This window comes from Watersipora subatra, chromosome 10 (assembly GCF_963576615.1).
Source record: "Watersipora subatra chromosome 10, tzWatSuba1.1, whole genome shotgun sequence".
In the NCBI taxonomy this organism is placed as follows: domain Eukaryota; kingdom Metazoa; phylum Bryozoa; class Gymnolaemata; order Cheilostomatida; family Watersiporidae; genus Watersipora; species Watersipora subatra.
In genome coordinates this window covers 5,668,873-5,690,818 of record NC_088717.1, presented here as the reverse complement: position 1 = coordinate 5,690,818, position 21,946 = coordinate 5,668,873, and the positions used below count along the sequence as shown (strand labels likewise).

At 34.6% G+C, this 21,946-nt stretch overlaps 3 protein-coding genes across 4 annotated transcripts in view; all 3 read right to left on the bottom strand.

Annotated features, from left to right (window-relative positions):
* LOC137406400 (Na(+)/H(+) exchanger beta-like) overlaps positions 1-13,165 on the bottom strand; it is a 58,194-nt gene extending 45,029 nt beyond the window's left edge. The window contains exon 1 of the mRNA XM_068092971.1: positions 13,088-13,165. The gene's annotated coding sequence lies outside the window, so the exon portion shown is untranslated. The remainder of the gene's footprint in view (positions 1-13,087) is intronic.
* On the bottom strand, positions 8,525-9,860 carry LOC137406695 (uncharacterized). Its single transcript, XM_068093308.1, has 3 exons — positions 9,849-9,860; positions 8,841-9,038; positions 8,525-8,746 (listed from the first exon to the last, which is right to left on the bottom strand). The coding sequence occupies exons 1-3, from the start codon at positions 9,858-9,860 to the stop codon at positions 8,525-8,527; spliced, it is 432 nt and encodes a 143-aa protein (XP_067949409.1).
* A 4,849-nt stretch (positions 13,166-18,014) lies between the features above and the next one.
* The window catches only part of LOC137406032 (amphoterin-induced protein 1-like), a 28,940-nt gene continuing 25,008 nt past the window's right edge, over positions 18,015-21,946 (bottom strand). Inside the window, exons 9-11 of one of the 2 annotated variants that reach the window (XM_068092550.1) lie at positions 21,273-21,395; positions 19,086-19,277; positions 18,015-19,046 (exon numbers count right to left, since the gene is read on the bottom strand). In XM_068092550.1, the coding sequence (XP_067948651.1) occupies positions 18,816-19,046; positions 19,086-19,277; positions 21,273-21,395 (546 nt within the window). In that variant the 3' untranslated portion in view covers positions 18,015-18,815. Of the gene's footprint in view, positions 19,278-21,272; positions 21,396-21,946 lie in introns of both variants that reach the window. The other variant, XM_068092549.1, reaches the window with a different exon arrangement.

Here is a 21,946-nt window from a genome sequence, read left to right as displayed (position 1 = left end):
ATTGCATTACAATTTTGTTTCGTATGGTTCATAATAAAAATTAAAAGCAAAGCTTTAAAATCAGAGGAAACCATACTCATCATTTGCTAAAACCATAAATTATTGTTTTATGGAGTATGATTTTGGTGTGTGATGAGTCTGGTTTGCTCAGATTTTGCAGCTGCGCTTTGAGGTTTCATTGGAAACCTAACGAAACAAAGTTGAAGCGCAATAAACTTAAGTCACTCTATACCTCAGATACATGTTCAGATACCTCAGATACATGTTCAGATACCTCAGATACATGTTCAGATACCTCAGATCCATGTTCAGATACCTCAGATACATGTTCAGATACCTCAGATACATGTACAGATACCTCAGATACATGTTCAGATACCTCAGATTCATGTTTAGATACCTCAGATACAAGTTTAGATACCTCATATACATGCTCAGATACCTCAGATACAAGTTCAGATACCTCAGATACATGTTCAGATACCTCAGATACATGTTCAGATACCTTAGATTCATGTTTAGATACCTCAGATACAAGTTCAGATACCTCAGATACATGTTCAGATACCTCAGATACATGTTCAGATACCTCATATACATGTTCAGATACCTCAGATACATGTTCAGATACCTCAGATACATGTTCAGAGACCTCAGATACATGTTCAGATATATGTATTCATATCATCAGCTAGATTCTTGTGCCAAAACCTGACTAACACAGTTTGCTGTTCAAAGGTTAGCGATAATAAAAGTTTGTGTACCACAGAGGAAGAAGTGTATGTTGAACTCCAGTGTAAATGGCCAATCTGCCAAATATGTACTCGTTCTGTAGAGATGAGCTAGAACGCGACAAGGACAAAATGTGAATTATCAATTACTCATTAATACTACTATCATATTTATATGATATATACATATATATACATATATTATGTTATTATAGTTACTATATGTATATGATATAGGCTATATGATAAATACACACAAGCGCACACACAAACGCACACACAAATGCTTATATATATATATATATATATATATACCACCAGCACGAAACTCTAAGTCATACAGTTTTATCAAACTTTCACACTTTTTATATTTATTTTATATAGGTGAGTGAAACAGTATATTTTAACTGCTATGTTAATACTGTATCTGATGATTGTTTTTACATGAAACTTTGAGTAATACAGTTTTATCAAACTTCCACACTTTTTATATCTATTTTATATATATATATATATAAATACTCCATACTCCACTAATTATCCTTTAGATTTTTAGTGCAGAGATTTCTTTTTGTATGCTTTTGCATACAAAAAGAAATCTGCATATATATAGTAGCTAAAAGCAGGTGCAAAAGCATACAAAAAGAAATCTCTGCACTAAAAACCTAAAGGATAATTAGTGGAGTATGGAACAATAGAAAAAGTATTAGTTAGGCTTACTCCTAATATTGTTTCTATTTTACAATATAATATATATATATACATAAAATATATACATAGAATGTACTTTCTACTTATATATATACATGTAGCTTATATATAAAAGTAGAAAGTACATTCCTAATAGCCTGCTGTTCAAATAGTCGCAGGCTTCGGTTGCTCCTGCCTAGCTAAACCTCAGCATGATTGAAGTCATTAATCAGTTACATCCGTTACTTTGGTCACCTCTCGCTTCCAAACCTTCCAACATCAGAAGCTCTAGTTCAGTTGCCAAGTTGATGTACCCTTACAGAGCTGACACTGCTCTTCCTATCTCCATACTTATACAATATGTCAATTGCTTTGACTAGCGATAAAACGCATGCATTTTCATCCTCTCCCTTTATTGTGGTTCATATGACATCAAGTGAGCCATCAGTTATTTATCATATTATTATAGTAATTATTTTTTGATATAGGCCTATTAAAATTATCTCTTGACACATTAATGCTGGATCTACCGTAATTAAAATAATTAAACATTGGATATAATTCAGTTTTCTACAATATATTATTGTGTATTCCTAAAACTTGATTTATAAGTGAATAGAATATTTCACAGGGTTGATCTGGTGTATACAAAAAGAGGGTTAAGCAAGATTGATTTGTTTTCATTTACAACTGCAGTAAAACATCAACGTAGACTGCTTGAATCATTCCAAATACTGTTTCATGCGTTAAAACCAACAGATGCTAGGGCAGAATGTACTATAAGAATATACAATAATTGGTTTAAATTCCTCCACAGCCTATTATAGCTCCTTAATAAATCCTGCAGGTCTCTGTTATGCTTAATACCAAAGTATATAAACAATGTGAAAAGCTAAAATAACGATAAAACAGAATATCTAAAGTAATGATCAATAAAAAGGGGTTTTCATTATTATGTTACCTTAGATACAAATAAATAAAACAGCTGTGTGCAGGTTTGGTAGAAAGGATGGTGATCAAGATGCATGGCTTAAAGAACTAGAACGAAATTTTCTGTAGATTTTATCAGAAAGTATCAGTATTTTTCTATCATTTGCGATTGTTTTTGATGTTTAAGGTGATCTGATTGCCAGAATGTTTCAAGATGAAAATTGACAAAACTTGATTGCGATTAAAACGATCAGAAGAAAAATACGTGTGAAATGACATCACTAGTTATCGTTGTGATAGCTGATATCGGTTATTGCTATCAAGTTGAAGTGTTACACATCTCTATTCTGTTGGTCTCTTTGCAACGACAGACATCATAATCTGAGCGTTTTCATCTCGATCAAGTTTTCTCAATATTAATCTTGAAACACTCTGGCAGTCAGATCACCTCAAACATCAAAAACAATTGCCAATGATAGAAAATACCAATAATTTCTGATAAAATTTCCTAAAGATTCTGTGCAGGTCCATCTTCAACTTACGCTAATGAAGATTATACCATCTAAGGTAGAGGTTATTCCATCTAATCCTACTCAATTTCTTCATGGTCGTTTTTATTTTCACAAGCTTCTCCACTTTTGCTTTGAGAAACTTCAAACTACAGGTGTTAGAAATTACTCTGGGTTTAGAGCCTAATAATGCCCCGAACTTTGTGTCATAAATTGGAAAAAATCAGCGGCTATACTAGTACACAGAACTCGCTAACACATCCCTTGGATATATGGATTTTGCTGTTGGAAAGCGCTAGATCTATGTCTTATGCAATGGTTTCATTATGCAATGTTTTCAATCAGTACTGCATCGCCTAGCTTTGGTTCCTAGTTAGGGACAGCAAAATGAATGATCAGGGAAGTAATTGGAGAGGTCTGGAAAATCAATCTTCACACTCATGCATAAGTACGTTTTATTCATCAAATATATTTCTCTTACTAATAGTCATACGCAGAGGGATTATTCTAAAAGTTGAGTCCGCAAATCAACTAAAATGTTCAACTTTCAGCCATGACTAACGCTGTTTTTGGCAGTTAACGGATGCGATGTTTGAGGATTGGCTTTTGGCACATAATATTAGTGTCATGCAAATAATATACCAACCGCCAAAGATTAGTCATTTCATCTGAGTGTAAACAAAAAAGACTAGATAAAGAAAAGTCTAAAACCATTAATCTCTCGCTGGTCATTCTACAAAGCCTCGACTGTATGCCATCAACCAACTACTAATACAGTGACATGGCATTCACTTGGTTAGTAGCAGATGAGTGGGCCCAACTTGGACTTGTACAGCCGATGGCCTGTTTGAAACGTGCCATTTGAACAGCGATTACTTATTAAAAAGCGCCCCTAAAGCAAACCACCTTCCGACTTGCCCACAAGTACATGTACCACCCATGGATCCTCCATGTGAAAAAAGAAAAATGGTGAATACCAATGTTAACTAATTTTAAAACAGTTTTGTTGACAACTGTAGCCATTGTGGTCAGTAATTACTATCGATAGACCAATTTGTATGTAGCCAAAAAAAGAAGTATTTAATTTATTTACAAAAGACAACTAAGTAAGATGTTTCAACATACAACTCCTGACATTTACCGTAAGTATAACTCATGGTATTCACACTGCCCCCTGGAAATCAGTCGCTTATGCTTTGTGACATTTTCCTAATCGGTTATTCAACTAGGGATCAGCTAGGGGATATATATCAGATAGCCTGAGAGTATAGAAATGGGCAGTTGTTGATCAGCAGCATCTAAACACTCTTTTTACCAGAAGGTAACTATGGCTTGAAGAAACAATATTTTGTACGAGTGAAATAGAGTAGAAATTACAGTTTCTTCACAATTAAGTTGGAGCATACCAACAAGTACATGAAAAGTACATCACAGAACTGAAACATTGGACCAACAGTGGGTCAACACAACAAGTACTTCAATCGATAGTAAACAAGTCTTCGAAAACTTAACGCAAAAACCAAATAGAGACATTAAAACATGGCTATTGCAGATGCTATTACCTAGTTTCAAAAGCTGAACGAGGATACAAAGTCGTGAAGCGTATGTCTCAATCAATAAAAGAGCAAAGTCGACGAATTTTATGAAAGTTATAACAGTGAAGAAAACTTGAATTTAGGTTTTCAGTAAAACCATTTGAAGTAAGTGGCTACGCTTGCACACAAGCAATGATTAAATGCCCACCACGGATGTCTTGTCACTATATTTATATAGCTAACCAACTAAACAAAATAATGCTCAATGCAATGTATTAGCAGTTCATCATTTACTGTAGCCAGAGATTCTTGAGGATCACAGGTTAAGATGGCCTTATATCCTTCATGAAAAAATCCAACCAAAAATATAATTATGAGTGAGTTTCCAAGCAACCGTATTCTTCAGATACGTACTGCTAAGGAATTAAATCTATGATATGCCGCTGTCTATTAATAGTAGTATATTCCTCCTGCTGTAACTTTAAAGTCAGTGAAGTTTAAGATTAGTTTAACTTATATTTTGTTTTGAGAAAACCTACTTGAATATTCACAAACAGCAGACGTTTGTGAATGTTATTAGCTGGCAAATAAATTATTTATCTAGTATATGCAAATATATTATTTATCTAGTATATACAAATATATTATTTATCTAGTATATGCAAATATATTATTTATTTAGTATATGCAAATACATCATCTATCTAGTATATACAAAGATATTATTTATCTATAGTATATGCAAATATATTATATTTTTCTAGTATATGCAAATATATTATTTATCTAGTATATACAAATATATTATTTATCTAGTATATACAAATATATTATTTATCTAATATATGCAAATATAAAAACAGCCCAACTTGTGAACTTTTAATGATGCACTCTTATATGAAATATTGCCTAATAAGCAGTTTCAATGCTGTAGTTACCAGCTTTCCAACCTCGAATTGTACATAAGAAAATGAAGGGGAAAATCTATAGATCTACAAGTTATAGTACAAACACCAACATGAATAAGTTGCCACGGCATAAGCTGCTAAAATTCTCGTGTCACACCTCTTCCAACACAAACCTTCTAGCCTATAATTGCCTCTTTGAGATTAATTACACCCAAACAACTTTTATATTGTATAAATTCTTGGCAATAGGTGATTAACTTCCTTAGGCGATTCTCTAACGAGCCCTGTGTGTAACATAAGATCATTGATTACAGACATTCAGGTATAACTTGGGGCGGTTTCTCACCAGTTTCTTACTTGTACTTCACTACCTTTGTTTTCTAGTGAGTTCTGCATGATAAACAATATAAACAAGTAGCCCTTCCTCTACTGTACGATGATGATCAGATCAGATGAAATAGCTAGCATTTAGCATTGAATATGAACTTTATTTACGAGCGATGCACAAAGCCAATGAGTTCTTAGAAATTATGCTGAAAATGGTAAAGGTTATTACTGCCAAAGAATGAATAACGAAAAGTAATTTGCTCATCAGAGTAGTGTGGCAGCGTGTATTAAATGTGTCACTCAATCTTGTACAGTGACACCTGGACGACTTACAAGACTTGTCATGCCAAATCTCGCTATAGACTTGTAAATTTAGACTTGTCCATCTAGACTTCTCTCTACCCAACTATACTGACAAAGCAGTTGTATGTAATGACCAAACAGATATTAAAAAACTAATTGATGTTGAATTTGATAGCGTTTGTTTAGTTAGGCAACTATAAAGTAGTTTTTGTGGAATTGACAAGTTGAAATCAGGATACATTGAATTGGCTTAGCGATCGACTATCCTAACGAAAGTCATTTTTCAAACAGTTAAAGACAAATGGGTCCCAATGACAGCTGGTTTTATTTGATGATATTTCCATGAACCAGACGTTGTATAAGGGGTGAATCGTAATAAAAGTGCAATAAGCATTGCGAAACAACGCAAGGAATAGCATCAGCTTTGCAATAAATGCTCCGTGGGATGTCAAACACAAACTTATTTCATTGTCCTTGACATTTACACAAATCAATTTCTATCACGAAGTTTGTAATACCTACAGCGTCATTTTAAAGATTTGTTTGTAATAATTACATTTTTTAAGCAATTTTGATTGTGAATTGTGGTATTCTATTTTAATGTGACATGTTCTTATTGTCAACCGATCTCCTTTCCTTCAGTATGTTTCAGATGCGATTTTACAACAAAATTGCTCAAATCAGCCAGCCAATTAGATCATGTATTACTCATACACACGAATACACAAGTGTTTGAAGTTGTTGTGAAACAGCGTCGACAACGATGGTTCTTCATTGCGCTTCAGCAGTGAGCCATCTTTATATGATAAACAGTTTAAGACAAAATCAACTGCTTGTGAAGACTGGGTTATCTGTTGCGGTGAGATACAAAAAGCTAGATAGGAGTATGATATGATTATTCCTCAGATATGTCTGATGAACCTACGACTGGTATAATAAACACAAACAGTAAACTAAAGAATATAATTCTGAGTCTGTTATCAATAGACATGTCACTAGTAAGTGTCATAGACTGCTAACACCAAATATTAAGTACTGTAATACTATAACATGGACAATTGTTAGTTGTTAGAACTAAGACATTCCAACCGTTAGTTGATGAAAATTAAATTATCCCAACTAGCCATATGCACTCACACTAGTAAAAGTGATTCTTTACTCAAACATACCAAGTTCGTTTAACATACACCTATAATATCACACTCCTAAATTTGTTAATGTTGCCACTGAACATGGATTCAAATAAACCTTCAGCAGCAACCACAAAAAAACCTTCAAAGAAGAAAAACTTGAAAGATAGATTACTTTATGTAATGCTCAAGAATGTGACATATAAGAACTGTGTATAATAATTGTGTACCTTATATGTTAGTGGCAGCGGTTATGGTTCACCCATAACTCAAAGAACATTTGAAGGCCAGACAGCAATTTTGATTTTGTAGCCAACGGCGCATTTTATCATTTGCAACTGAGTGTATTAACTCTTTCATTACTGTAAGCCGATGTACAAGTGTATAAGTACAAACTGTAAGCCGATGTACAAGTGTATAAGTACAAACCAATCAATAGGGTTTCACTTTTCTCATCACTACGAAATTCATGCATTCGCTAGATCAATCAAATTTTGTCTCCATGAAGCAATCTTGTTGCCAATATTGTTGCAACCAATAGAAAATCTTTGGGCTCAGCAATTCCATTTCTAATTATTTTTTATTATTATTATTTATTTAACGGGAAAACCAGATCCTTATCATCATGGCAATGAGAAACACACCACGTTCGTTCAACGCAAAGAAAGGGTAAGAAATTTTGCAAGAGTGAGATTTACTGAACAATTTTATACTTATATTGTAAAAAATTTTGTTCTGAATAAGATGCATTTTAAAGTAAAACGATATCTGCTTTGATTCTGGCGATATTGGTTAAATACTAGCGGTTTATCCATTTTTCAAAAATCTGTTTGAAATAATTCAGTCAGAATAATAATAATAATCATTTGGTGAGAATTTAATGCGGTAGCAAAAGATTTAAGAACTGGGGTAGAGCATCTTAGAGTTGCTGAAACCCGGTAAGATTATCTCAGACACCCAGTTGAAAATGAGAAAATTTGTGTGGGTTATAAACTAAAAATAGATTTTTTGCTTCCATAAGTTCTTAATGTTATGGATAAACCATATCAGCTGCTAGTAGTAGATGACGTACACACAGTTATTATAAGCATGTTTACAGATGATTAGTAACCTATTGGTATGTTACATTTGAGTTACATAATCTCCTGTAAGTACAAAAATCCTAAACAGAAACCTCTGTGTTACCAAAATGAAAGTCATACTGCTAATGGGCCAAATATAAGCCGACTGAACTTCTGCAGCCGACTGAACTTTTACAGCCGACTGAACTTTTACAACCGACTGAATTTTTACAGCCGACTGAATTTTTACAGCCGACTGAACTTTTACAGCCGACTGAAATTTTACAGCCGACTGAACTTTTACAGCCGACTGAACTTTTACAGCCGACTGAACTTCTACAGCCGACTGAACTTCTACAGCCGACTAAACTTCTACAGTCGACTGAACTTCTACAGCCGACTAAACTTCTATAGCCGATTGAACTTCTACAGCCGACTGAACTTCTACAGCCGACTGAACTTCTACAGCCGACTGAACCTCTACAGACGACTGATCTTCTACAGACGGCTGAACTTTTACAGCCGACTGAGCTTCTACAGTCGACTGAACTTCTACAGCAGACTGAACTTCTACAGTCGACCTAACTTCTACAGCCGACTGAACTTCCAGTCGACTGAATTTCTACAGCCGACTAAACTTCTACAGCCGACTAAACTTCTACAGCCGACTGAACTTCTACAGCCGACTAAACTTCTACAGCCGACTGAACTTCTACAGCCGACTGAACTTCTACAGCCGACTGAACTTCTACAGCCGACTGAACTTCTACAGCCGACTGAACTTCTACAGCCGACTGAACTTCTACAGCCGACTGAACTTCTACAGCCGACTGAACTTCTACAGCCGACTGAACTTCTACAGCCGACTGAACTTCTACAGCCGACTGAACTTTTGCAGCCGACTGAACATCTTTCTTAAAAACAAACAACTGTCAGCTTGTTACCTTGATAACTCAATCTTTTTTCTGGAGTCACCAACCGATCCTGGATTCACATGCTCCCCACGAATAAAAACCCTAACTAAAGAAAGTCTTCTGGAATATCTTAAGGTTTAACTATTTCCTCATCCCGTGGTCTGGTTCACTTTGTGTCCCTCGCATTGTAATTGTTTAATAATATATTATACTTAATTCTTGATCTCACTGATCTAAAAGCAATATTTTGCAGAGGCTTTTTATAGCCATATACATAGTCAATGTTCTGTTTGAATACCGTTTAAAAGTCATGTTTTTATGATAAAAATATGAAAATATTTCTACAATGGTAAAAATGGCACAAGATTAATTACCGGTAGGTACACTTGCAGCTGAAGCAAAACTTGTGGTAACTGAGACACTCATTCAAACATCTATATGAATAATTTTGGTGAGAGTCTCATGAAACAACTCAGATACTTAATCTAGATTCTAGAGTAACTAAGAATATAGCACAGATACCCACGGAACGCTTCTTTTAGCATGAGATTGAATAGGAGGTAGTGAGATACAATTTCAATAATTCTTATTAAACTGATTTCAGCATTCACGTTCAGAAGTTCTCTTTCAAATAAAATTAAATTCGGTCAGAGCTATTTTCCATGACAACAAGGCACAATGAACAGTCATAATAGCGACTTGGCATTAAGTAGTAATATCTGTGTAATGATTCACCAGGGCTAACAAGAACCTCATAGAAGCGCGCTGATAAAACTCGACAGTGTATTTGCTTTTGGACTAAGAACTTACAAATTTGGACATGGTTCAAGTACACTATTCAGAGAAAATACTTGACACTGAATACCCTGTCAGTATCCTTTTAGAGCCATAAAAAACATACTGCAAACGTATTGATGCTAAACATAAACCTTATTATCATACCAAAACAATAACGACAAGATAACAAGTACGATAATACAATAACGTATGAGTGAGAAAAGTGTTGTCTCATTGTACAATGAAAATTTAAGAGTTGCCTTATTCAAAAATTTTGTGAGAAGTTTATAACTTGGAAACCTTAGCCTATATGTCAGTAAGTGAATCCTCAGAGAGATTTTGCAGCAAATTATTTTATATATAAACAAGTACCCTGACAGTCTAGTCACTCTAGTGTGTCGTGAGAGACTTTCAGGTGTAATATGTATGCGTACAACTATTCCAAAACGCCTGAAGGTGGTCAATTAGTAACGGCATTAGCGTGTCAGTCTAGCAAGTGGAAGGCTGCAGAATCAAAATCCGTACCAAACAATCTTTTTTCACAACTTTCAATCGAGCTTCAAACGGACAGACATGGTGCTTATTATGGTACAGATTTGGTAAGGCTCAGTATTGCTAAACAATCGATCATTGGGACACAAAGTCAACAGGACTTTTGATTGAAGAGGAAATAATTAAACTGAAAGGCATTGTAGAAGATTTCTCTTGTTTATGTTTTATTTATTGCTTAGCTAATGGCGATACTGCCAGCCTGAAACTACCATGATTAATAAGTCCATTGCCTACTACACTGGTCTAACTAAATTGAGCAACTACTGCCTACTTAATGTCAAACAAGTAGCTGACTTTGCTATATATGCAATGGATAAAAATAATGGAATATTACATGTTACAACCTAATCAGTTCCAATTTTACAACCTTATGTGTCTATTCCGTGTTTCACAATATAGTGACACCTGAAGGTTCGTTGAAAAAATAACTAGTCATAGATCCTTAAACAGAAATGAGGGTAAATGATGCCCCACTATTAAGCATACCGCATTAGCCGCTGCGAGAGGGTAGGATAAAATAACATCCACATCATTATCATTGCTCACGGAATGAAGGAAGTAAAACAGGTATATAATTGCTTATACAGTACTACAGATTACACCTTAGTACTTTATCTGATCAATAAACATTTATGCTTCCACATAGTACATTTAGTATTCCATTAATAGGATTTTTAAGTGAGCCTCAGAACCAACGCCCTTGTCCTTTCAAGAATGCAGAGAAATGTACTTTCACCCTAACACTCGCACTTTCATCTTGTTTAAGATTCTTGTAAAAATTTGACTTTCGAAAGGCAACAAAAAGGGAGAGGCCCTTTTATGACTTTATATCTAGTGAATCCTTAAAATTTAAGGTTGCAAAAGTTACTTATGCAAGGAGCTATATTAGATGCTAGTTCATTTATACATGTAGTTCATGTCATACATACTACATAGTTTATTTGAATAAAACAGCTAAAGGGCATGGCTCGATTAAGGACAAAACTATCAAAATTGTAAATTTGTCCATAACTGCTTGATCAGTATATGATAATAGTGGTAGACATCATGGTACACCATACCAGCATACTCCATGTAAAAATATGCTTTAATTGAGCTTGCCATATGGGCTCGGTTTACATTCTACCGAGGTTGAAATCATTGCAGATCCTTTGTTATCAATCATAGCGTCCTTTTTGAACAAAAAGTCAGTGAGAATTAGTCAAAACTAGCTATGAAAGCAGTTGACATAAATCAAAGACTTCTAAAACAAGACATATGTCAGGAAAGATGACAGATGGCAAACATATTGTTACTAATAAATAGTCGCTATGACCAAAGGTTTATTTTATTGTATATGTAAGCACTTGAATTAAACTACAACCAGCTTGAACGAACTGATGGCTGAATTACGCCAGCACCCAGGAGTATACATCACATGTAAAAGGTTCATCTACATACTGTATTATTATATGGTGTTTTGATAATTGTGAAATATGAAAGTTTTGCTGTAAGTTTGCCACATAAACAGAACTAGAGAAAACCTACATGTATAGAGGGTTGGGCAACAATATACTGCAATGGTTAAAAGGGTTTCAGGAAGTAAACAATAAACTATATATTACTAGCTGCAAAATGCCAACTTTGCATTTTTAAGCCAATCTAAGAGGACATTTAGTAATATAAAAAATCATAAGTTTGGTATAGTGTGTTATAGAAGAAACTAATCTAAAAGTTTGTTTAATCTCTAACTTGTCTAATCTGAAAGCTGATTTGAGAGCTTTATGGGCTCCCATTTTCAAATATTGGCACTTGGATTATGATGAATACAAAAACAAAGTCAAAGCAGGCGTTTAGTAAAAAAAATGCATATCTCGTCAGTGCCAAAGGTTCAACAGCTTGGGTAACGCTAGTTGAATGTATGAAAGCAAAGAATGAAATCTTTAAACAAATAAATCTTTAACTTGCACTTATTTTTGTTAGCTTCTGTATTAAGAGTCGTGCTACATTAAAATACATTTTATGGCAGTCTATAGCATTCGACTAATGACTTGTGTGATGGTTTATATTAGACCTAACATAAAATTGCATTAAGATTTTGTGTGTCAAAGTCTTATATATTTATTCATCAGATTTTTTATTTTCATAGCTGCAACCTGATTTAAACTTAAAGATTCTCTCATCCAAACACAATCCAAGTCATTTTCTTGTGCCATTAATAATGCTAGCTCTCGCTTTTTGTAACTAAACTCTGCTATGTATACAAACTGTTAAAATGAATAACAAGACCTTTGCCAAGTTATATAACAGCTAAATAAGTTGTTTCAACTGACAAATATTGAGCAAATGAGAGATGGCACAGTCATATTACATTGACCATGATGTTTAGCGAACATGCCATTGAGATCTGTCACAATAATATACAATTGCTTGCCAACATCCCGCCAAATGCACTTATTATGGGCAAATATTTGCGCAGTAATTAAAAACAACGTGGCTTAACACGAAAACAGCCGCTAGAAAGAACCAAGATATATTACCATTTGCGTTTGGGGCTAAAGAAGATAATGACTATTCTTTTGCTCAGCTTTAATCAATCAGCAGCCATAATTGAAAAATCTAGTAACAAGCTTTTTAAATTTAAACTATAACACATACCGTAACGTAGCGAGTTACAGCTATGTATCTATAAGGGTTGGAAAAAGGTTGAGTTTACCTACTGTGGAGATAAATATACTTACCTTAACCTTGTAAAATATTAGGCTGAGCTAGTCAGAGCTTCGTAGATACATCAAAAGTTATTATATGCTCTCAAAATCGCTCAATTCTATAATAATGCATAAGTAAAAGGCCTTAATACTGACTACAAGTCAAGTGAAACGAAAAGATAATAAAACAGACAGCGACCGCCTGTTTTTAATAAAACCGAAACTCTGACACGCGAAGGTCAAAAAGGTTTGTTTTTAGCCCAAGTCTGTTGCAAAGGTAGGGCTTCGCAATCGATTTGCTAGTTAGGGTTAGCGCTAAACAATATTCCCTATACGTGTAGTCGTTTGTTGCGCCGTTAGCGTTGATTCGACTATTTCTATTTATATCGTAACTCGCTCATAATTATAATAATGTGCTCGCAATCGCGGACCCATTTTGTACGTGGTACACACAACTCCGAAATACATACAGTATCCGCAACTACAGTAATTTAAAGCCACTTCCCTATGTACTTGACTACTTGTTTTAATTTAAATTTATAAAAATGTATGTCACGTATGTTTTTTTATTCGAAGTCTGCAGCATAAGACTATATCAATACAATAAGTGTAGCAAATATGCTTCTAATTTTCTGCAATTTCAACTGTTTGCCAAGATTTTTCTTTGCTCCTCCAATCTACACAGCTATCTATCCACTTGAGTCCTGTTGCATACCGTTCATTTATTTGGCAACATAAGAAGGTACTACTAGTAAGTTAACCAACAGTACTAAAGCTAATGTCATATATTATTGCCTACTCTAGAAATTGTGGCTGTCTCACCAATGATATACAGCCCCCACTGTATATCATTGGTCTCACCCAGAGGCTTACTCTTCCAACAGTGTTCAGAAGCTACCAACAAGCTTAGCATGATTCGGGGTTATGTCTCACTTTATGCAGTTCCATTAAGCCAATAAACTAAAGGTGAGATGGAAAAATAGCTAGTCACACAAAGAGTCGCAATATTTTAGGCAAATGCCTCTTGGTGTTGAAAACAGAGAACAAATTTAGTTGTATTTTGTAGCTTTATACTAATTTTTTTGATGAAACAATATAATCTTTTTTAGTTTTTATTGAAAAAAAATTATGATGTTAACAAAGGGCTGCTCTACATATATACAATAGTATACTTTACATACAACTGTGAGTCAAGAAGTAGCATGCAAGTAGAGAGTTGATAATCTTAGCAAATCTTTTAAGTGACAAGATGTCTCTGTTGTAAAAAAAATCAAAAAAGTTTAAAAAATGCTGCAGCTGTTACAATGTAACAAATAAACTTTGTTTCCAGAAGTGTTTCACTCCTGCTTTCCATTTGTTACACACCTGTTTCAAGTCTGGTCTTTCTAAAACAATCAAGTTGTGTTGATTAGGCGACAGTCGAAGAAATGTGTATTCTGTGAACATCTTATGAGAACCACAGTTTAGCCTGTGATTTACCAACAGGGAGTAAAATAGTAGCAAAAGAACACACAGTAAACTATCGCCTTCTTTTGCTATATCTACACAGTAAAATATAGCAGAAGAAATCACATTAAAATATAGGGAGACTACATATGAATATAGAGAGAGTATATAGAAATATAGATAGACTACATGATGATATCAAGGGGTACTAATAATACATATATGACATACATGTATAATCATGATGATATAACGACATTGTGTCTACAATCCTAAGTCGAAATGCAAATACATGACTCAACCTTCATGTCATTTTGCTTGTCGCTCGTGTGTCATCTTGGCATATCATTTAAATTTTATTTTGTTATATTGTGTTGTGGTCTGATAAGCTTGCCATTAGCATGTGATTATAACATTTGTTTGATTATTTATTACCATGCTATGTAAAATTATCGATCGAAATTTGCAATGCACTCATTAGTGATTCTGTTGTTACGAAAACGAAGATGTTACCATATCATAAAAACTCCGGTATCCTTGGCGATATTGGCAAATCCTAAAAATGGGAAAATACAATCAAGACACAAGCTCAGTCACTTGTACTTCCTGCTGGTGCTTTACGTAGACAGCAGCGGGTGAGGTGTCTTTAATGCTAGTGATCAGCAGATAAATATCACTTACACTCAAGCACATGTGACTATCTATAGCAGGTTGTGTAAGGTGGTGAGTTGGCACTGCTGGATACTCATCAACATTGCTGCACCATTCATCTTGCAGCTACTATTTATTGACAGTGGCTGACCACTTGCTGAGCCATAGGATTTAATTTAATTTTCAGCTAATAGCAATTCTTAGGTACCAGATATCTATAATGTGATGAGTTTATTTTGTACTTGTCAAAAGATGCTCTCAACAATCGTACAGCTAAATCTTTCAACATTTTGTCAAAAGAGATAAGACGTATATTTAAGTTTAGCAGTTTCAACCCTTTGTATAAATTTTTGTGTTTGTCGTTTTCATAACACAAAATGGCAATGCCTTTTTTGTGTTTATTTGTGTATTTTTTGTGGTTCCATGTGTAAAATATTTTTCTATAAACGTGATTATTGACCACCCAATAAAAAAAATATTTTTTCAATGTAATTGTTAAAATTACATAAAAAATTCTAGTGTTATCTAATTTGCTGCTGAATTATTTATCAGCATTGCCTACAAATATTACTGACATGCGTCATTTTATATAGTGCCCGAATATTTGTTATATATTTGTGCATATAACATTCATTTTTGTTTGGCAAATCTTTACAGCTATTGTCTAGGATTTTAGTTAGTCATATTTTTTAATGTTTTAAATGGGTTTCCATTTGTTAATCGATGTTCAATAAGTGCTATGACTCACATTTTTCGAATCTAGCCAAACCAGTTGTACTGGCCCGCATCTGCCAATACCGGCTAACATCTGCTGTTTTATGATATACGTATAAGGAAGCCCCAATTTTCGTAGAGAAAAAGATTGATACTAGAGTCAGTCAGAGATGTTAGATCTGATTTATATAATTATACTCCATGGTTTGGAGACTATTTTGTTTTATATCGATATTAAATGAACTTGCACAAGTGCACACTTGAATTGAAAGAGTCAAGCAGCGTTATCTTCAATATACTAGAAATAAACAAGCACCAGTACCTTTTCGCTATAATTGACCATTTCACTAAACACAACTGCCATCATTAAATGATTACCATTCTTGCAAGCATGGAGTGACACCGGTGTACTCTTATTCTATTAAAATGGCCAGTACCTTTACGCTTATAAACTCATGTCTTCACATTTTATTGTTGTGAATTAAATGAAAGAATGGAACAAGCTGTTTACCTTTGCTCGTATCATAAGTTAAACATTTACTTGAAAGTTACTAAATGAAAGACTGAATTGTATAATAATCTTATGACATTTTGTATTTAAATCCAGAGAAAAATTTGTGGATCCTTGAGTTAATGTTTGAAGTGTTTAGGTCAGTCGAGACTTTAAACACATTCATTGCTATGGGTGGTCTCTTCATATGTACTAACTTGGCTGTCAATACTCTGTATCATCAAATGTCTGGTAATATATTTTAGTGCTATGGTGACTACAACCGCCTGGCTTCCCTTAATATACTCAGTCTATTCACTATATTAAAAATTGCTTGTAAATCTTCCTCTTTCCAATATAGAGTCAGCTTTTAGCAAATTTCTTTTGCAAAATCTCATTTGTTGACTTTATAACATTACATAGGCTCTAGCCATGAAATGATATAAACTCATCTACCATACCAGCACAAGTAAAAAGTATTTTGATAGTTTTATTCATTCTTCTACACAGGTCTAATTGAGAGCAGCCTTGTAACTATTTTTGTCAAATGTACCAATTCTTACCACTTTTTAACTAGAAATATTTTTTTACTTGTATGTCAGGCTATAGCAAGACGACAGCTTGCAGATAATCCAATCTGCCTATAGCCTATGCAATGGATACAAATAGCAAGCCGACCAGATAGGTAGCATAAGGGTCACGACTGTAGATTTACGATAAGGAATTGTCTGCCCTCTGTATGATAACTTGAGTTGTGCAGACAACTCTTGCTAACAATCAAAATGCCTTTAAAATGCAAAGTTTGGTTACAACTGAAAGAGACTGTTTTAAGAAGAGACTGCCCAGAAATGCAGGCATTTGCTCAGCTGATAGAGCTCAGACCAAACCTTTTAGTTGGATACTCTCGATGTGATGGACTCTAGATAAATTGAGTACAGTATTGCGGTTTAGCAAAACTAAATATGGTAAATCTATTGCATCCCAAAAAGCAATGAGAAAAGCTGATAAAAAACATGGGTGTATACGCCTTTGCTCTAATTATAGAAGACAACTACAAATGAGAAAATTTAGAACTGTCTTCAGGGTCAGATATTTCCGGCTGGTACATTCATACATGTTATCATAAAGCACTGTCAGAACTCCTACAAGCATGCTTAAAGTTTTGTACTTTACCAATCTGATCAGTACAAAAATTGCTTTACTAGTTTGTGAAGTTTTCTTGCTTTTGATATGAATATACATGCATCCTGTGTATGGTAATATGCCTGAATCTAAATTCAAATATATACGCATATGTATATTCACATATACATGAATATATGTATGTGAATATAGATTCAGGCAAATCACCTTACTCAGGATGCATGCATATTTATATCAATAAACAAAAAACTTCACAAACTAGTAATGAAATGTTTCCCTGATCAGATTAGTAAAATACATACAAAATCTCTTTACTTCACATACAGTAGTTTAGATATACGATATATGTGTACAAAGCAAATATAGGTTCTGATTAATTTTTCAAATCAATGTTTGACTGGCTTGTGCATAAGATCGGGAGTGTGTGAGGATTAAAACTAACAAAAAACTTCAATGCCAAAATGCTAATTAATTACGTTGTTGAGCACAGCTTGATAGAATAAAATGCTATGGACCAAGCATTCCTCATAGATTTATTACAAGAAAAATAAAAATATTGATGGGTGTTGGATAAAAATAATTTGTTTACAACCTGCTACAATGTTAGGCATTTGAACAAAATTAAAAATACCTGCATTTCTAGTGCTACAATGTAACCAACTAGAAGTTCCTGTATCAACTCATCAGAATGTAAAACACTTTCCTGCAACTCCAAGAGAGCTGGTATGATCATGATTGACAATTATTTATATTCAGTGTGTCCAGTTCAGAAAGAACAGACCCACTTCTAACAGCTGAAAACAAAGACTAACCAAGGGATGTTAGTCAACTATTGCATAGTTAATGTATAAAGTATACTGACTGGCTGACTAAAATCACTCGTAAGTTAAGCTCTAAAAATGAAAACAAAGTTAGAATTATATCTTGTTCAGCAGCTACATCTATGGTGATCCTCCCGCAGCAGAACAAAAGGAATGCTATTGAAAAATTGTAAAATATGACATAGGGAATGTTCCTTAAGAGACCACTATAAAATGTGATGTACACAAAAAGAGATAAAACAGTTGCATGTTACATCGTATGCCAAATGTGAACATAAAATGCTGCAATAATGTACTAATGTGAGCAATACATTAAGAGTAAATGCTGTTAAAAAGACTAAAAAAAATTGCAAAATATAAAATTAAGGAATATTCTAGCACTGCTAAGAGCAAACAGACAAACCGAATAGAAGCTCTTAAAACGTTCCTAAACATCTGTTCGCTGAGAAGTTTACGGTAAGATTGGTTTGTTGACACGTATCGCCATGACAACACGCTAGAGAAGGTTTGCCGCGCTGTCTTCATTAGGTTCCTCCTTGATGAAGGTGAGCGGGGAGCCACTCGGCGTACCAGCCAGCCTATTTACTACGACTATGTCACTCATAGAATCACCGGAGTCATTGGGTGAATCCGAGTAAGCAGCCGCCTGATTGGTCCTATGTAGAACACCGCTGTTATAATTGGTTAAATGTTCAGCATTTGCAGGAGGATAAACAGCAGAGTTAGACTCAGGCCCAGGGATATAAGGAGGCACCCCATAAGTGACCTCATTAGGTGATATGCCTCTTGCGTAGGACGGGTCCGCAATGCCTGGCTCCACATATGCAGAGCTTTGATTAGTCGATTCAATGTATACTGGACTCTGATTGGAGGCTGCCTGAAGGTATTCATTGTATTCAGCACAACCGGCATCATCTGCAGGGTACTCAGTGTCGGCTGGAAGGGAGTCGAGGTCATCCTATGGAACATCAGCATTCACTTAGCAGTATTTGACTCAGGGTAACCCAAGTGTTCTTCATATAAAAAACTGTATCAGTGCATCATTTGATTTTTGTTTGTCAAATATTTGATTAGCTATTTTATATTCAACAATCTGTTTAAACTTTCAATAGATGATAATTCAAAATGTGTCATATTTGCAGAGAGTATATAGAAAGTTGAGAAATATCTTCCACCTGGGGAGAAGATTGAAAAATGCTTGCATATAAGAACGAGTGTTATTCCAGAAATCATTGAAGTATTGGGTACAATAACATCTACACATCAAACTTGGCTTGCCTAAATTCTAGCAACAATCAACACAAATCAGTTGTAGAAAAACCTGCTATTGGGAATGGTTAAGATCTTGAGTGTTCAAACTTCCAGGTCTGGTAGGAGACCCGACAATGGGCAGACAACTACCCATTTGCGTTAACCGGAGGGAGGAAACTATCTTTTTATAATATTTTAGAAAACACCAGATGACTTTGCGGGAAATCCTTGTTAACCGAGGATATGATTTACTAATAATTTCTAGGTAACAGAATTTAGGGAGAACAACAGATACACTGCAATCACCAGAATGTAGCTCAAACAAAATGATAATAAACAACTATTGATCCCTGAGCCCCTGATAAAACCACTTTTCTACTAAAATGACCACTATTGATCCCTGTGCCCATGATAAAACTGCTTTTCTACTAAAATGACAACTATTGATCCCTGTGCCCATGATAAAACTGCTTTTCTACTAAAATGACAACTATTGATCCCTGTGCCCATGATAAAACTGCTTTTCTACTAAAATGACCACTATTGATCCCTGTGCCCATGATAAAACTGCTTTTCTACTAAAATGACAACTATTGATCCCTGAGCCCCTGATAAAACCACTTTTCTACTAAAATGACCACTATTGATCCCTGTGCCCATGATAAAACTGCTTTTCTACTAAAATGACAACTATTGATCCCTGTGCCCATGATAAAACTGCTTTTCTACTAAAATGACAACTATTGATCCCTGTGCCCATGATAAAACTGCTTTCCTACTAAAATGACCACTATTGATCCCTGTGCCCATGATAAAACTGCTTTTGTACTAAAATGACCACTATTGATCCCTGTGCCCATGATAAAACTGCTTTTCTACTAAAATGACAACTATTGATCCCTGTGCCCATGATAAAACTGCTTTTCTACTAAAATGACCACTATTGATCCCTGTGCCCATGATAAAACTGCTTTTCTACTAAAATGACCACTATTGATCCCTGTGCCCATGATAAAACTGCTTTTCTACTAAAATGACCACTATTGATCCCTGTGCCCATGATAAAACTGCTTTTCTACTAAAATAACAACTATTGATTGATCCCTGTGCCCATGATAAAACTGCTTTTCTATAAAAAATGGGAAGCTGATGGTAGTTTTCAAGACAACTAACGACTAAATGCTAAAGTTTCATCTTTTTTCATCAGTATTCATTAAAATGTAAAAATATGAGGCGAGTTTCAAAGCTTACCAAGCATTCATGATCCACTAAGATGAACAAGTTGGGTGTAATAGGGTGGGGGACGGGGTAGAAGAGAATGGCAACTGAGGACAAATAAAGAGTGAGTCTATGTGGATAAATGTGAGAACACAATAAGGACCCATGAATTTGAGACAAGAAACTTGATCAGAAAAAGGAAAAGAAATTGTAAGCTTTAGCTAAATCTTATAAGAATCGTGTCCATCTGTCCGTCTGAAGCCCTCTTAGAGGTGAAAAAAATGCATCGCATGGGAACTCGGATGTTCGGCTACTACCACCTGGGTACTGGGTTGCTGAGCAAACATGCAGATACTTATTAGACATGATAGTCACTCACAGCTGCCGGGATCGCCAGCGTACTAGTATACAATAATATGAATGACTTCCACGCTGCCACATAATTCCTACTGTGTTGATAGTATTTGGAAAAGGAAGCTCCTACCTCGCTATAACACTTGATCACATCTGGTTTTCCATCAGGAGGAGAGACGACTAAATGCTCATTTTCACCGGTCCTGTCCTGCATGGACATGTCCATATCTGACTTATGACTCTGACTCCTCTCCTATGGAACAGTTGATAAAACTATAAACAGGGTATACGAATGAGTTGCTTTCTCCTACTTCAGCATGGTTAAAAAAACATTTATAATCTGATGACATTAAAACCTATTTAAACCCATAAATATACATGACAATATTAGAACACTAATATTGCTATGTATTGTCTAATAGTGTCCTTAGAACAAACTTTTTAAAAATGAAAAATTTTAAAAATATTTAATGGCTGATAAATTACGCTATATCAATCTTACAAAACTTCTGTCTATTTTTATGCCTTTTCTCCTTGATGATATCGCACAAATGACACAAAAACACCACTCAAATTGGTAACAGAAAAAAACACCAAGTAGTCAGTATATACAGTTATGACTCATATTCCCATAATCTGTAAACCAATGCATGTATTTATACACAAATTCACATAATCTGTACACTTATACATGTATTTATACACATATTCACATAATCTGTACACTTATACATGTATTTATACACAAATTCACATAATCTGTATACCAATACATGTACTTATACACATATTCCCATAATCTGT